At 48.9% G+C, this 17,296-nt stretch overlaps 1 protein-coding gene across 1 annotated transcript in view; it reads left to right on the top strand.

Annotated features, from left to right (window-relative positions):
* Positions 1–17,296, top strand: part of CBL (Cbl proto-oncogene) — a 364,906-nt gene that overhangs the window by 257,798 nt on the left and 89,812 nt on the right. Inside the window, exon 11 of the mRNA XM_086956760.1 lies at positions 1,966–2,349. Coding sequence (XP_086812886.1) covers positions 1,966–2,349 — 384 coding nt within the window. The remainder of the gene's footprint in view (positions 1–1,965; positions 2,350–17,296) is intronic.

Raw genomic sequence — 17,296 nt, 5'->3', positions numbered from 1 at the left:
CAGTGGTGGCTGCTTGACTGCAGTTGGACTAGTAGCAGACCCTTCTGACTATACCATCCAGAATTGACATTGGTGACTGATGTGTTGCTCCTGGGCTGGGGAGGCCATCTAGGGGAGGTGGAGATCAGAGGATTCTGCTTTCCAGTGGTGATCTGCCTCCACATCAACTTGTTGGAGTTGCAGGCCATTCACTTGGTGTTTTAAGGCCTTTCTGCCCGCCATCATTGGGAAGGTGGGGGCACTTGTAGGTTCTCACCACTATGTGGTATTGTAACAAACTGGGCAGAGTGGGGTCCAGAGAGCTGGCTGTATCATCGGTGGATGTTCCTGGTGGGTGCACCACCTGGGGAGATTTTTAAACACCAGGGCAGGTGAAATCAGTTGGGGATGTCTAGTGGATCATGAATAGCAATTGCTTCCAGAGATGACACAGGGATTCTTAAAACGCAGGGGAGAAACCTGGCTAGATTGGTTTGCCACTGCCGACAGCATGCAATATCAATGCTTTTACTCAATTGAGTTCCCATTAAAGGTCTCTCTTGGAGACTCATTCCTCATGGAGTGGAAGACTGGACTGCTGTATACTATGCAGCCACTACCTGTTCTACCCAGAATTCATTGTATTGCCACAGTGCCTCTTCAATGTAGTCCAGGCCTTTCTGATGTGTACTCCTTTCGAACAAATACACAATTTGTCATTGTCTACTGACCTTGAAGATGGTCTTCTGTGTGTTGATAACATCTACACGCTGTGTGAATGAACTGCAGGCCTCTTGGTCCAGCCTTCTTATACTATCTTTAGCCTGTACAAACTGGTGCCAAGGACTTGCTGCCGAATGTGGTCAGGCCTATTCACATTGAACAAGCCATCACTTTTCTAACCTTTTTTGCTCCGCTCCATCCTTCGATAGAGAAAGAGAGACTCTATTGTTTCAACTTTAAGAGATCGCTCAGATTTCACACTGAACATATCAGCTCTTTGTGGTGTTCTCCGGGGCAAAGGTAGGGCAGTGCAAAAATGGACCATGTCTCGCTGCAGCATTCTCCGCATCATGGGCTGCTATGCACTGGCTATAAAGTAGCCTCCAGAATGTTTGTGGGCTAACTCCAACAGGGCCTTGACTGCTACCAATTCATAGGCATTCAAAGTACATGTTCATGATGTTTATCAGGCAGGTCTGTGGGCATCAGTGCACACTTTATTGAAACACTATTGCCTTTACAGCCTGGACTGCCTAGATTGACATTTTGCCCGCTCAGTCCTGCAGAACCTTTTAGTTTGAGCCATTGTATAGACCAACCACCTTGGGAGGTACTGCCAGGGTTTCTATCCACTAGGTGAGGAACCTGCGTTTAGAAGTATCCATCAGAAGAAACAATTACTTAGCTTAATTAACGCTCTTACTGGTGGATACTCAATCTAACCGCAGAATCCTCACTGCCCTCCCACTTCCCTGGTCTGTGGAATGTCTCTCTGGTCTAAAAAGATCCCAAAGTAGGAATCTGCACACTGGCTTTTCAGTTGGTCAGTGGGCTCAGCGACATAGGGCATGGACAGATGAATGAAGGAAACTGACTTAAGTGCACATGGGTTGTGTTTACATGTGACTCCGTACGCCACTACAAGAGCCAATTGGCATTTATGCGGTGTCGCATTGCGCCACCTGCCGGCACAGGAGCACTGCTTTGAAAGATTTTCCAGATCCAGTCTTATGCCTGGGGAGATTCAAAAGGTGAGGAATCAGCGGGTACAATACCGACCAGAAAATAGTTACCAACAGTAAGTAACTTGTACTTTTGGTTGTCACGGTGGCTTTAAAATGTGTCCAGGTGGAGAAGGAAAAGGCAGTGAAAGGAGAACTGGTGTTAGCTAATGCTTTAGATATATATGTTGTACAATGGGAAGGTTGTCTTAGGTGGCTGTGACACTTATCCTCCCTATGCTTTTTCCCCCTCCCATTTCAGTCTTCAGCATGCTCTGGTGCCATGCACAAGGATAAACCATTGCCAATGCCTCCCATTCTGAGAGACCTTCCACCACCTCCCCCACCTGACAGACCGCATTGCATTGGAGCTGAGAGTCGATCGCAGAGACGACCATTACCTTCCACACCTGGTGACCTTCCTGCTAGGGACAAACTGCCTCCTGTTCCATCAAACCGCCAGGGGGAACCTTGGCAACAACGGCCAATTCCAAAGGCTCTTGCTGCAGGTTTGAGTGCTCAAGAGCCCTGGGCGAGTCGGGAGTTGACCAACAGACATTCCCTCCCCTTTACTCTTCCTTCACAGATGGACTCCCGGTTGGATGGTCACCGGCATGGAAGCACGCTCAGCTTGGACACTAGTACGGTGAGTAGGCCGAAGGACAGGATGTTTACCCTGTTAAGTGTGTACCAGATTACAATTTTGGTGGAACATGTTTCTAATCTCTCAAACTATTTAAACTGAGAAGTTCATGGAGTTACAAGATTTGGATTTAGATGTCCAAATACAAAGGCTGAATGTGAATTCTGTGACGTTTGGGTTGTCTAGATATTTACGAAGCCAGTAAAGAATGAGATAAATTTCAACTTTGTGGTTAAGTCTGTATGACTATGTAGCATCCCTTGTCTAATCAACAAATTGTGGCATCACCCTTGTTGAAAAAATATCCATGATTTGATTGCACTGTTTTATAAACATGTGCTGCTCTTTGATTTGAAATGTGTAACATGAAACTTGCCTTTTCATACTTTCATTCATGGTAGCCTCACTTCTCAACGGCTGTACTCACTAGCAGTTCACAACTGTCCCACTTTGTTTTCCAGAGAAAAGCAAGAAGCTCCTTTCACATCATATCTATAGCGTTTGAGTAATTGATATTTCTACTGTATTCTTTTTTATGAACCTTTTCTATGCAGGTTTCATTCCAATGGAGTGGTACCTTTGTGTTGGTAGTTTTTATCTTTGTGATTAGGGCGTGTAGGAAATATACCTTTTTTGTCCTATTTTTCCTTTTTGTTGGACACTATATTTTTGCTAGTGGTATAGCTCTGTGCACTTTACCACTGCTAAACAGTGATTAGGTGCCTGTGCTCCCCTTTAACCCCTTCCATGCTGGTGACGAACCCCAGCCGTCATGCACTACGGTGCTCGTGTGCTGATGACTGCTGGGGTTCGTCATGACCCGCCCCTGTTCGTTTGTTTACCGCACGGGGGCGGAATCGGGCCAGCAGGGAAGGGGTTAAACATGGTTGAATTGGCATACTCCTAATTGGTATTTTTAACTTACCTAGAGGCCCCTAGTATGTGGTAAAAGGTGTACAGAGGGCCTTGAAGTTAAATGTCACTGGTGCACTTCAACACCTATTGCTCCATCCACTTCAGTGGTAATGCAAGCATAGCTTCAGTTCTACCATGTGCAGCCTGACTGTGGCATTGTAAAAACTGCAGTTTGACCTGTTAAACCCTTTTGACAGGTAAAAATCTCCCTTTTGCTTCTACTATGTAGGCTTTTTATTCCTCCGGCAGAGTACATGGTATTTAAAAGTTGGACATGTTGAAATTTAATGTCAATATGCCTGCACCTTGACTCGCAATCAAAAAGCCTTTTTTCATTGTGACCGGTCTAGGTGTCCAATTTACAAAACTATGGATTAAAATCTTAATACTTTATCTCATGAATGGGAGTAGCTAGAAAGGTAATTGAACAGCTATTTTTACTAGTTATTACAAATCCATTCATTGGTGAAGTCTCGTTTTAAATATATATTAAGGAAAAGTAACTTTAAGAAAGTTGCCTTTTCTTTATCTGAAGTTCCTGGAGGCTACATTTGCACGTGCTCTCCCACTGTTGCCAACCTGTAATTAGCATTTTAATAGGTGTGAATGCCTCCCTGGAGCAAACAATCGGCTGACCTGAATGGGCATTGATGACTCTTCTGAACCTCCCTGAATATGTAGGGTGGGTTTGTATCGCTTTGGCCATTAAGTGTCAAATCGTGCTCGATTGTTGAAGCCTGCTTGACTGGTCTGCTGGATTTGCATATTTGGGGCGCACTTGAAAGGCTGAGAACGGAATGGCAAAATAATTCTTATGTATCCACTGTCTGCTTGCTGATGTATGTTGCTTTATCCTGCCAAACATCTGTCTCTCTTTTACGTAGAACACTGGGGGTGCACTTAAAGGAAGGGAAACAGGAAGCCAAAACAATCCTTGCGTGTTTACTGTCTGGCTGCTGGAAAACCCTACGTTCTATGACATGTGGCTATAAATACACCTGCTTTGCATACTCCTGCCATCTAATGTAGTGTTCGGAGCTGGGCAAGTTGTTTTTCTTGGAAGTAGTCTTTTGAGTCAAGAGATAAAGCGGCGACTCCTCTTGGTGATATTGAACCCCACCATCACCACACAACATCTGTCTGGGGAAGACTATAATTGTTTCGCCCAGTCTGGAAATCCATCACTACAAATCAATAGGTAATGGCCATTATCCTGCATGGTTACTGTCTGGAACTCATTACCACACCACCCAACATCCCACCTAGCACTCACAGGATCGCCAAACACAGAATCAAACAAGGGGTACAAGCACTTCTTCTCAAAGGGGCATAGGACCAGTGCCTCATCAAGAAGGCATAGGAGTATATTCGTTATACTTTTTTTTTTATTCCAAAAAAGTACTGATCCCTAAGACCAGTCTTAGACTTCAGACCTCTCAATTACTACATCCTGTCAGAAGGCTTTCATATGGTCACACTAAAGGATGTCATTCCCCTTCTACAACAGTAAGACTTTATGGCCACACTGGACCTAAGGGACGCTTGCTTTCATATACCCATACATCCTGGTCACCGCACATACCTCAGGTTTGTCATAGCAGGAAAACACTACCAATTCAAAGTTCTTTTGTTTGGTGTCACTACTGCACCTCGAGTTTTCACAAAATGCTTGGCAGTAGTCGCAGCACATCTAAGATGACAATGTTTACATATTTCCATACCAGGACGATTGGCTCATAAAAGCCAGAACCCATCAACAATGTCAACAACACATCCAGTTGACCGTGGATCTGCTGCACAGTTTAGGGTTCACAATCAATGTCCCCAAAGCTCACCTTCAACCTCTTCAACTTCAACCATACTTAGGAGCAATCATCAACACACAGTTGGGTGTAGCTTATCCCAATCACGCTCAAATAAAACATTTTGCAACAATGTTACCTCCATTCAAATCAAACAAAACATTCACAGTTCAGACTGTCATGCGTGTACTAGGAATGATGCTGTCCTGCATTGCTATAGTTCCTCATGCAAGACTACACATGTGCCTTCTACAACAGTGTCTGTCTTGCCAGTGGTCTCAATCACATGGTCACCTCCAGGATCTAGTGTTCATAGACCACCACACTCACTGTTCTCTGCAGTGGTGGGCCTCCAACAATCTGTTGAAAGGGCAGCCTTTCTTAGACCCTGTGCCTCATCATTCTAACTACAGAATCTTCAGAGACCGTTTTGGGTGCACATCTACAAGATTTGACAGTACAAAGTCTGTGGGATGCCAAACATTAGTCTCCACAAATCACCTACTTGGAAACTTCAGGCAGTCTTCCTAGCACTGAAAGCTTTCCTTCCTCATCTATCCCACAAGGTTGTCCTAGTCCGGACAGACAATATGACCGCCATGTACTATCTACAAAAATGGGACGCGGAGGGAGTTGGGGGGGGGGGGGGGGGGGGGTCCTCTCCGCTGTCACATCTCACTCAAACCATCTAAAACTGGGCTCTTCACCATCACATTCATCTGTTGGCAGAATTTCTGCTGGGAATGGACAACATTCTCGCAGACTTGCTCTGTACGACCCATCAGTTGACCCACAAGTGGAAACTCCACCCACAAGTTCCCCTTCCATACTTTCCGAAGTGGGGGGTTCCACAAATTGACTGTTCGCCACAGTCAAACTTAAAATGCCACTACTTCGCCTCCAGGTACCCACACCCACTTTCCAAAAGCCACGCATCATGGATGAGTTGGTCAAGGTTATTTGTCTATGCAATTCCACCTCTCCCTCTCGTTCCATTTCTGGTTCAGAAACTCAGATAAACGTCTCACCATGATCCTTGTATCTCCTACTTAGGCACCTCAACCCTGGTTCACAGCATAACTAGGTCTCTCAGTAGTCCCACACGATAAGCTGCCCAACAGGCCTGACCTTCTCACCCAAGATCAAGGATAAATCAAACATCCGGACCACATATTTGCATCAAGTCTACTAGCACGTCTATGTGGATCTTGAAACAAGGATACAGCCAATAAGGAGGGCGTTGTCGCCACCCTCTCAATATGCAGGTGTTAAGACGGGTTTGTTGATGTAACCGAAAAAAGCAGGCAAACCTTGTGCAGTGCGATAATAGAGTTCCAGGTCCGGGGCGCCTAGGCCCCCCATGAGTATGGGAGAGTTAGTATGTCCAGCGGACCCAGGGTTGTTTTCCGGCCCAGGCTAAACGGTTCAGAGAGTACCGAAGTTGTTTAAAAAATGGAGCAGGGGGAACCAATGGTATGTTACAAAACAGGAACAAGAATTCCAACTCTATAGGGCCCAACGCTGGCGTAAGAGTGAAGTTAGCAAATTTGGCCCGGTTGATTCGAAGGCCTGTGAACTCACCATATCGCACCACCTCCTTCTGTACCGGGGACAGGTTAGTCTTGGGAGTCCTGATGTAAAGGAGGATATCGTCACGATAGATGGAAATGATTAGGTTATATCCAGGGAATCTAATCCCCCTATGACTATGGTACTCCCTTAGACCGCACACCAGTGATTCTGCCACTATAGCATAGAGAAGTGGTAACAGCGGACATCCCTGGCAAGTTCCCCAGGTAATCTTTTTTTTTTTTTTAACATAATATTTTATTGGAATGAAAAAGCAGAGTCAATAAATCAGTCGCATGTAAAACGACACAATTGAATCAAAATACAGAGTAATCCGGATGATAAATCAGCTTACATTTCGACATAAGGGTCCAGCCCGGGTCATGGCTAATTCAGCTGTCGGAGATTCACAGAGTTAACCACGGCATTTATTCCAGTGTCCCCATTTCTTATCCCACTTCGTGGGGCACCCTCTAATTTTGTACACTGTTTTTTCGGCAAGCATGCAGCGGTCCATCTCAGCCATCCAGCCCACCACCAGCGGTCTTTCGGGAGAGCCCCACTTCATAGCAATGAAGCGCTTAGCATGCCGGAAACCCAATGCCCTCCACTGTAGTTCCCGTTCGTTCAGGTCCGTAGCCCCCCATATATTAAGGACACTTTCTTTTGGCGACATTGGGACTGGCTTACCCAGGGAGGTTCTCATTTTACGAACTGTCCCCCCCCCCAAAAAAATTGGTGTATTACCGGGCAATCCCATAGGATGTGATAGAAGGTACCAGGTAAGCCTCAACTCCTTAGACGCAACGCATCAGGGCGCCTTCCAATTTTGGCCAGTATGGGAGCGGACATGTAGGCTCTATGTAAAATCTTTAGTTGGATTAGTCGGAACCGATGGTTGATTGCTGTTTCCCTAGGGGACACTAGGGCCTCTCGCCATTTCTCATCTTCTAAGAGACCTAGGTCTTCCTCCCATTTGTCCCGCAGTGGTTGGAAGGTGTCAGGGAGATTGTTACAGAGCTTACGGTAAGTGTAGGATATGGCCTTTTCAGGGAGAGGTTCAGATAGCAGTCTATCCTCCAGGGGGGAAATCTCCGGTATGGAGGTGAGGTAAGGGATGGCGGTGAGGATGGCATGTTTGATTTGGAGATAGCGGAAAGATTCTGTCAGTAGCTTGCCCCTATGTACTAAGTCACCCACCGTCGAAATCCCTATCGTGTCCCATTTATCGAACCCCTGAAGGAAGCAAAGGGAGCCCAGTTGTTGCGACGACCATAGTGGTGTCGCTTCGGTAAGTTTGTCCGACCACCCCATACACTTGTTGGCTCTATGCCATATTGCGACCGTGTGTGCCATGGGTCCAACATATCTTTTCCTGACCGGTTTGCTGTAAAGGGCCCCCAAGTAACCTTCACGCCCGTTCTGACATCTGTCAAGGAGGAAGGCAGGATTCATGGGCGAGCCATGTATCCAGTGATCGATGGCCACCAATTGTGACGACCAATAGTAAAGGCGCAGATTAGGCAAGGCGATGCCTCCGTTATACCAGCTTTGGGTGAGTTTATGGAGGGCGATACGGGCTGCCCCACCGTCCCATAACAGAAGACGCATGTCACTCTCCACAGCGCTGAAATAGGAGTCAGGGACCGAAAAGGGACAGTTTTGCCGGGCGTACAAGAAACGCGGGAGCACCAACATTTTAAATAAGGCCGCCCTGCCAGGGAGGGAGAGTGGGAGAGATCGCCAGTGGGCTACGTCACTGTGTGGCCTGCGTAGGGGACCCAATAGGTTCCGATCATGGAACACTTCCGGATCTGGTGTAACAAAGAGAACTAGATATTTAAATCAGTCTGAGGCCACCATGATGGAAAACCCTTGGGGCAGCATGGGCGGAGGGCCGTGTAGCATGTATAATGTCGATTTAGACCAATTGATCGAATAGCCCGAATATTTCCCGAAATTGGTGAGGATATGGAATAAACTATTAATAGAGGACCGGGGGAAAGTTACATATACCAGGATGTCATCGGCATAAAGGGAGATTTTGTCTGTGATCTCGTCGGTCCATTGGAGGCCTCTGATGGAAACGTCCGTGCGGATCCTGTGGGCCAGGGGTTCCAAGGTGAGGGCAAACAGCAGTGGTGACAAGGGGCATCCCTGACTGGTTCCCCTGTGGAGTCTAAACTACTGAGACGTATGGTTGTTGACCCACACTTGGCCCAATAAATCTGTATACAGGAGTCGTACCCATTGGATAAACTTGGGTCCGAAACCAAATCTGCGCAGGACTTCAAAGAGGTAGGATCACTCGATCGAGTCAAACGCCATTGTGGCGTCAAGGGACAGAATGGCGGCATCTTGTTGTATAGTAGGTTGCAGACTCAGAACATTGTTGACCCGTCGTAAGTTCAGGGTTGTGTTGCGTTCCGGAAGGAAACCAGATTGGTCATCATGGATTAGGGAGGAAAGCACGACGAGGAGGCGATTAGCCAGAAGCTTAGCCAGGATCTTGGCCTCCGCACTAATCGGAGAAATCGGTCTATAAGAACCGCAATCGGTGGGTGGTTTATTCGGCTTGAGGATGACCGCAATGGAGGCCAGTCTTTGATCGAGCGGCAGGGTACCACTATCCCGGCTGTCTATAAACATGTTTTTTAGATGAGGGACAATTCCGGGAGCCATACCTTTCAGAAATTCGATGGGAACTCCATTAGGACCCCTAGCCTTGCCAGAGTTAACGGCAAAAAGTGGCTTAGTTAGCTCGTCCTCCGTAATGTCAGTGTCCAGAGTCTCTTTTTCAGTCTCTGAGAGGGTAGGGTAGGTGCATCTCCTCTAAGAGTTGTCTGGACTCCTCCGAGGTGTAATGCGCTCCAGCTGTATAGATTAGCTCCAGATGGTTGGTGAAAGCCTCTGCTATTTCCTGTGGATCCACAGTCAAGGATCCATCCTTTCTTACTGTGGATGATACCCATCTAGTTCCCTGATCATGCCGTTCCAGCCACGCAAGCATCTTCCCCGCACTGTCACCGAATTTGTATACTCTGTGACGTGTGTGGAGTAACCGAGCTTGTGCCTTTTCCTGTGCAGTGCCTTATAGACGATTTGCTGGGCACGGAGACGGCGAGACGTATCATCCGAGGGGGCAGCGCTATGGGACATTTTAAGACTTGAGTGGATCAGATTCGGCCTGGTGGATCTGTTTGTTGTGCTTCTGTATGCATCTCATTTTAAGTGCTAATGCCACACCCCTAATAACCGCTAGGTATGCCTCCCAGATTGTAACTGCCGAGCCCACCGATCCTAAGTTTTCCTCAAAGTAGATGTCGGTTTACTCTATCAGGCTATCTTTAATGTCCGGAATCCGCAGAAACCACGGATCGATAATGATGGGACCTCGGGTGTAATGGCGGTGATATGTTAGATCTACACTAAGAGGAGAGTGATCAGAGATGCCCCGGGGAAGGCCCTTCGGCTGTGTGAAGAAGCCAACGTCTGTTGTGGGGCAGAAGAAATAGTCAATCCGGGACATGCGGTTGTGCGCGTTAGAGTAGTGTGTGAAATAGGGCGTTTCGGGATAGTGGGTTCGCCAAACATCCTCCAGTCCATTCGCCTGTACAAAGTCTGAGAGGTCAGAACTATGCCTGGGTGAGCGGCGCCTAGGATGTCGGTCAAGTTCGTCATTCATTGTCATGTTAAAGTCTCCCCCAATGAGAAGTGTGCCGGTGGGGAGGCCTATCAGCCCGGTGCCCAGTTCTCTGAGGGAATCTCGACCCAAAGTCGGTGGGAGGTATGCCGATACGAGGTTCAGAGGACGTCCCTCCCATGCGGCCTCAACTAGTTCAAAGCGGCCCAGAGGGTCAGCACACGTCTTCGTGTAAGTTGGTGCTAAATTCTTTTTAACAAGAATCCCCCTGCCACGGGATCCAGAGGTGAACCCCGCGTGTACCAGTAGTCTGTAGCCCCCTCTCTGAAGTGCTTGACAAATGTTGCCCACTAAGTGCGTTTCCTGCAACAGTACGATGTCGGGGGAGTGGTGCCTTAGGTATTGAAGCACATTTTTTGCCCCAACCCATTAACATTCCACAACATTATCGTGATGGTCCAAGAGAGGGTCCGTGGCATAATGGTGGATAATGTGGGGTCTGTGTAGGTGTGTCAAGAGGAGAGGCAATATGCACTTCTGAATGGTCATAAGGAGGAACGCAAGACATGGGGGTCTCTGGATCTCTCGGGGACTAGGTAATACCTGAAGGAGCTGATACGCCATGACTGAATCCTGAAGGAGATGTGAATTGTGACAAAGGAAGACTCTGCTGTAAGCGCCAAAGAGAACCAACAAAACCTAAACAAAACACCTAAGGACCCCCCTCCCTCTCAATCCAACCCCCCACCCTGCCCCCCTGCCAGCTGACTTGAAACTATCCACTCCCCAACTAGGCAGAGTGCCTGTTGCCCTCCCAAACATATACGGGGTGTGTGGAGAGCCATGAGTGCCCTCGCCAAAAGTTTACAAGATGATGGAGCCTAGTGCATCTTAAGTCAACTTATATCAGCAGTGGCATTTACATAGTACAATAAACAATGAAAAAACTGGACGGTCCATAGTGTCCGGACCAAAGAGAGAAATGCATGGAGACCATGAGAGAATATAAACCAGACAATACAAGGCTGGTCAAGGATAAAAGGGTTCAGCAATATGAGGCGGGTCTTGGGACATCTTGACTGACCATCGAAGAAGGACCGGGCAACTGAAAACGTCACTGGTCATCCTGATTGCCCTCGGTGAACAAATCCTGGCTATCTGGGAGCAAGCTCTGGCGGAATGATCGGCCGATCCTCTGCGGTGATTCAGAGTGGTACCTGATTGACGCCATCCCTTGAGCCAGTCCCAGACCTCTGCAGGGGACACAAAGAACCAAGTCTTGCCTTCCGACTCCACGCGTAGGTTAGCAGGAAACAGCATGGCGTACTTTGTTCTTAGCACGGAGTGCCTTTTTTAATTCAAGAAAACTGCACCGACGAGCCTTAACTTTCACCGTGAAGTCGGGGAAGAGCGTTTTCTGAGCATTCTCCAGGCGCAGGGGTGGCCCGCTCGTGCCGTTTGAAGGATGACATCACGGTCTCGGAAGTTAAACACCCGAGCAATTATGGGGCGGGGGGAAGCGCCTGGTTTCGGCTGACCTCCCAGGACCCTGTGTGTCCGCTCTATGGAGAAATAATTAGACAGTTGTTTCGGCTGGAGATGTTTCAGGAACAAATTTTCAACAAAGAGATCAGTGGTCGAGCCCTCCATCCGTTCCGGAACCCCTAGGATGCGGAGGTTGTTGCGCCTTGCGCATCCTTCGTAATCGTCGAGGAGCTCTCCCATTTGCAGCTGTTGTTTTTGGAGTTGGGTCACTTGTTGTTGGAGGGTGGAGGTGTCGTCTATTAGTGCTGTGGTTTTAATTTCTATGTTTCGTACTTTGTAGTCCATTTTGCGGAGATCTGCGCGTAGTAGGGTAACCTCTATGTTCACCGAGTCTATGCGGGTCTCCAGCGATGAGTGGACGCCAGCTATCGCCTCCATCACATCTTCCAGTGTGGGGGTTCGTGTTGCAGGAGGAGGGATTGCGGTTTTAGGTGCAGTCTCTGGGTTTGCCTCCTTGTTTTCACCCTTAGATCCCCATGAGAGTTTATTGATCTGTCTCTGATTGGACGGTCTGTTGCCTTTATTGGAAGCCATCGTGAGAGCCAGCTCACACGGTGTAGTTCAGTGGCGCTGGTGTAAACCCGATCAGACAGGAGGTGGTCCTCACTCCCCCAGTCCGGGCAATCCGTCACCACCCCCACTGGGTCGCTGCCACCAGACTTTCCAGGGCCCAGGCATGAGCAGGGGAAAAGGAGCAAGACAACAGCAGTGTGTAGGGGAATGCAAGCGTGTCACGCAATATGAAGCAGGTCAGAGGCCGCGTGTATAGGTCCCCCACACAGGAGGGAGTCCAGGCAGTCCATCCAAGAGGTGTGCCCCGGGACCAGGCCACGTTATTGAAATACACAGTCAGGGGTAGAGCTCACGAAATCAATGCACCGTGCGGCGGAGTGCAAGGGCGATCCCCTAATATGTTCTAGGGCCAGGTTTAAGGCAATAGACGGCAATTACCCAGCTACAGCGTCCTGTCGGTACCCTCGGGGAAAAGGAGGCCCTTTGTTTATCGAACAGCCAGGGGAGCTTGATTTTCTCCAAGTATTCTGAGGCTGTACCTCTAATTCCTGATGTCCTGGATTGATATAACTCGGAGTAGTACTCCTTAAATCTGTCTGCTATGGAATCTGGGTCATGCAATATCTGCGCTAAGTTCCGTGACTCCTGTCCTTTCATGTCTGCCCTTTAGCACCACCGCCAGTGTGGCTCCCGAGCGCTCGCCCTCCCCAGAAGACTTAGCGACTGCATACTTTTCTAAGAATTTGACTTCCCTATCAGCAGTCTTGTGGTATTCTTCCAAAGTGCTCTTCAATTCTGCTGCCACCCTGTCTGCACCGGCATGTAGGGCTTCCCGCTAGAGTGTGACAAGCTTCTTTTCCAGAACTACCAAATAATCTGATAGAGCGGAGCACCCCTGCATGTTTGGTCATAGCAATGCCTCTTATGTAGACCTTAAAAGCTTCCCACGTAGTGGTAAATAGGGGAACTGAACCAATATTGGTATCGAATAACCCCTCAATAGCTTCAGCCATTTCAGCCTTAAACACAGTATCGAGTAGGGCATAAGGGGGGAACCTCCATGTGAAGGGTGCAGGCCTCTTGACGCTGTTTTAAGGTGCAACAGTATGGGAGTGATGGCATCCCTGACTGCTTGTGCCGTGGACGACAACCTACGGATCGGGTCCCCGGATCTGTCCTTTGTTTCCTCCCCAAACCAAGGAAAACGCCACCCACCTCCACAAACGCTCTAAAAATTGTGGGTTTTCGAAATTGGGACCATATACATTAATAAGTTCCATCCCCTTCCCATTGATATTTGAGATGACGAACCTACCCTCCCTATCAGTCTCGAACGCCTCCAAGGTTATACCGCTCTTAGGATTAACCCATGTGTGCACCCCAAGCGCATGTGATGAGAAACCTGAACCATGGAAGGCGCTGTGTAGGCATCTGAGATTGAGCATCTGGGAGTCTGGGGGCAAATGTTTCTTGCATGAGCGTAACATCAATATTGTGTCTATTGAGGTAGGCAATCACTTTCCTTGTTTTCCGAAAGTCGCTTAGTCCCCTGATGTTCCAAATTAGAAGCTTCAGTTTATCACCCTTTGTCTACCTAAAGGGACCAAAGTATCCTGAATTTCCTCCCTAAATCTAGATGGGGATGCCCACCTAATCTCCGACTTGCTTACAATCGCCACTGCTGCATTGTATATACTCTAATTACATTCTGTGACAGTAAAAAAAAACATTTAAACAAACATTTTGTATCTTCCCCCCACCCACCACCTACGCCATGCAAACTCCAACTCTGCATTGATGACAGCTGTCCACCCCCTACCCTCCCTCCTGAATTACGTGCTAAAGTTAGCAAAAACAGTACAGTGAGTAAAACGCGGGGGCGGATGTTACCTTATTACTTACAACAGAAAAACACACTAATTAGGAACATTGTCCCGCTTTTTTTTTTGCAAATATAAGCATCCAAGTTAACCTAGAACTATACAAGCCTCAAGCGAAAATAGCCCAATTCCCCTGCCCTTATTACAGAACATCACCAAAGCCTAATAGGCTTGGAATTTAGCAGGTTAAGAGAATCCCCTCCCCAACCCCCATCCTGCAAAGTACTATAATACTTTTAATACGATGTCTTCAAAGAGAATGTGGAGCCAGTATATTGAGTCAAGCTTTGTGCAGCCATGCATTGAAGCAAGAGGGAAAGAGGGGGGTGGGCAGGGGGAAACGGGGGGTGGGATGACAGGATTGTACCTGACATCTCAGAAAAGGAACAGTCCAGAGAAGCGCAGTGAGTGCCCCACCAGCCGCACCACCAGATGCCTATCCCGACCCCTCGGTCTCATGATTGAGCCCCGGCGTCCTGGAGAGGTCCTTCAATGCTTTCTGAAGAGACTTAGGGTCTACAAAAACCTTAGTGGCCGTTCGTGTTCACCCTCCGCCTTGCCGGGTAAAGCATGCCATAGTCAATGTTATGTTTGCGTAGGCGTCTTTTCATAGGAGCAAATTGTCATCTAGCCTCCTGTACTTTCATAGTGAAGTCCGGGAACTGAGAGCGCTCAGAGCCCTCGAATTGCAGGTCCCTTTTCGCTCTTGCTTGCCTCAGTGCCCGCGTCTCTGTCTCTATAATAACCCTCGCATGTGCCTACTCAGTGGGTCACCCATACATACTTACTTGCCGGTCGGCATTCCGCATACCTTCTCCGTCATTACTAGCAAATAATGTCAGCCAACAATCTCAGCTCTTAGTGGTGGTCATTGTTGGCCGCAGATTTATTAATATCAATAATGATTATTAATAACAATATTAATAACATACTGGTTGTACAATCTTCATTTGCGAACTCTAGCCATCAATCATGCACATCACTTTACAGTTTATGACACCTTCCTCTGATACAGGTGTCTGTCTCTAGTGCACCCATCAGTTCGTAAATGGCACTTGTGTACAACCAGTTCTTAGTCAGTTTATTGGTGTTCCAGTAGTTGGTTGGCCACACCCCTTTTGGGTGTCATGGAGGGGAGCTTCTCTGCCTGGAGTTAGGTCCCCAGCTCGCTACCATTTGCGCCCTGCCGTCCGGCCGGGTCTGGGCCGCGAGTGCCGTCTCCATCTGTTCCTCCCCTCCTTTGTGCGGCCACGTCACCCTGCCGTGCGGCATTGAAAAGTGAGTGGCCCTCCTCCTACACACCGCCCACCGGTGTGTTTGGTTAGCCAACGATTGTAGGATTTCCGCCAAACGCCTTCCCCACTGTCCAGCACTGCGACTCTGCTGTTTTTTAGGTGTGGGTGGGTGGGCTTCAAACGATGTCGTTGTCGCGCCGCTCTCCCAGCTCCTTCGAAGACGTTGTGCTTCTGCTGGGGAGCGGCGGTGCTTAAATCCTCTTGAGCCCCCTAAGGGTCTCAGGTGAACCCCCTTTGATTGGGGGTTCAAAGGTAGCAAGGTTGACCATTGGTCGCCCCCCGTGGGCGCCCAGGTCACAAGGTCACTTCCTGTCGGGGTGGCTGGTGCGCACCCCGTTTCCGCTGGTCCTGGCCGCTTCGGGGCGCCCAGAACCAGTTCCCATCCCCCTGTTGGCACCGCGTGGGTTATGGCGCCGGCCCTTAAGCCTCCCCCACCCTGCGGGCGGGTGCGGCGGCCTCTGCAATAACCCTCGCATGTGCCTACTCAGTGGGTCACCCATACATACTTACTTGCCGGTCGGCATTCCACATACCTTCTCCGTCATTACTAGCAAATAATGTCAGCCAACCATCTCAGCTCTTAGTGGTGGTCATTGTTGGCCGCAGATTTATTAATATCAATAATGATTATTAATAACAATATTAATAACATACTGGTTGTACAATCTTCATTTGCGAACTCTAGCCATCAATCATGCACATCACTTTACAGTTTATGACACCTTCCTCTGATACAGGTGTCTGTCTCTAGTGCACCCATCAGTTCGTAAATGGCACTTGTGTACAACCAGTTCTTAGTCAGTTTATTGGTGTTCCAGTAGTTGGTTGGCCACACCCCTTTTGGGTGTCATGGAGGGGAGCTTCTCTGCCTGGAGTTAGGTCCCCAGCTCGCTACCATTTGCGCCCTGCCGTCCGGCCGGGTCTGGGCCGCGAGTGCCGTCTCCATCTGTTCCTCCCCTCCTTGGTGCGGCCACGTCACCCTGCCGTGCGGCATTGAAAAGTGAGTGGCCCTCCTCCTACACACCGCCCACCGGTGTGTTTGGTTAGCCAACGATTGTAGGATTTCCGCCACGCCGCAGGGAGGCTCACGTCTTTCTGCGGCTCCCCCCTTTGCCCCTTGGTTCGTGGCTACCTCCATTTCCCCCTTTCTCTTTTATTTATTTATTTATTTATTTATTTTTTTATATAAAGACAACCAGCGAGCGTCATTGCGCCCCACAAGTTGCTCCAGAACACCTCCATTCCTTTGTCGGACAGATGCACCCCATCTTGTCCGTAGAGCTCTGGGCGGCCTGGGTGGATGAGGCCGTGCCGGATCGATTCCAGGCCATTGGTTGAGCAAAACTTGTGCATGGCGATGTTCAACTTGCGCCTTGCGTTATCCACCGCTTTGTTGGAGTCGGCCCCCCTCCAGTGCCTCCTGCTGATCATCTCCGACCAGACCACTGCCGTGGTCCCCAGCCATGCCGCCGCTTTGGTGAGGTCCTTCTGGATGGCTTGGCCCACCGCCTTGCGGCCCAACCGTGTTAGGTCGTTCCCTCCGAGATGTATGATCAGCACATCTGGCAGCCACGCTGAGTCTGCCATTAAGCCGTCCAGGGTCGGTAGTAACTGCTCCCATCTCATGCCGGGCCGTCCGATCCAGCGGATGTATGTCGCCTTGGGTCTGCTTTCTTTGTGGCCCACTCGCCGCCACCAGGACTCCATTCTGGATACGAATGAATGTCCCACGACCCAGACAAGCTGTGGGCGTCCCCCTGTCGAGAGAAAATGCTCTATTAAGGTGGC

Source organism: Lissotriton vulgaris, chromosome 2_1 (assembly GCF_964263255.1).
Source record: "Lissotriton vulgaris chromosome 2_1, aLisVul1.2, whole genome shotgun sequence".
Classification (NCBI taxonomy): domain Eukaryota; kingdom Metazoa; phylum Chordata; class Amphibia; order Caudata; family Salamandridae; genus Lissotriton; species Lissotriton vulgaris.
This window is presented reverse-complemented; position numbering and strand designations above follow the sequence as displayed.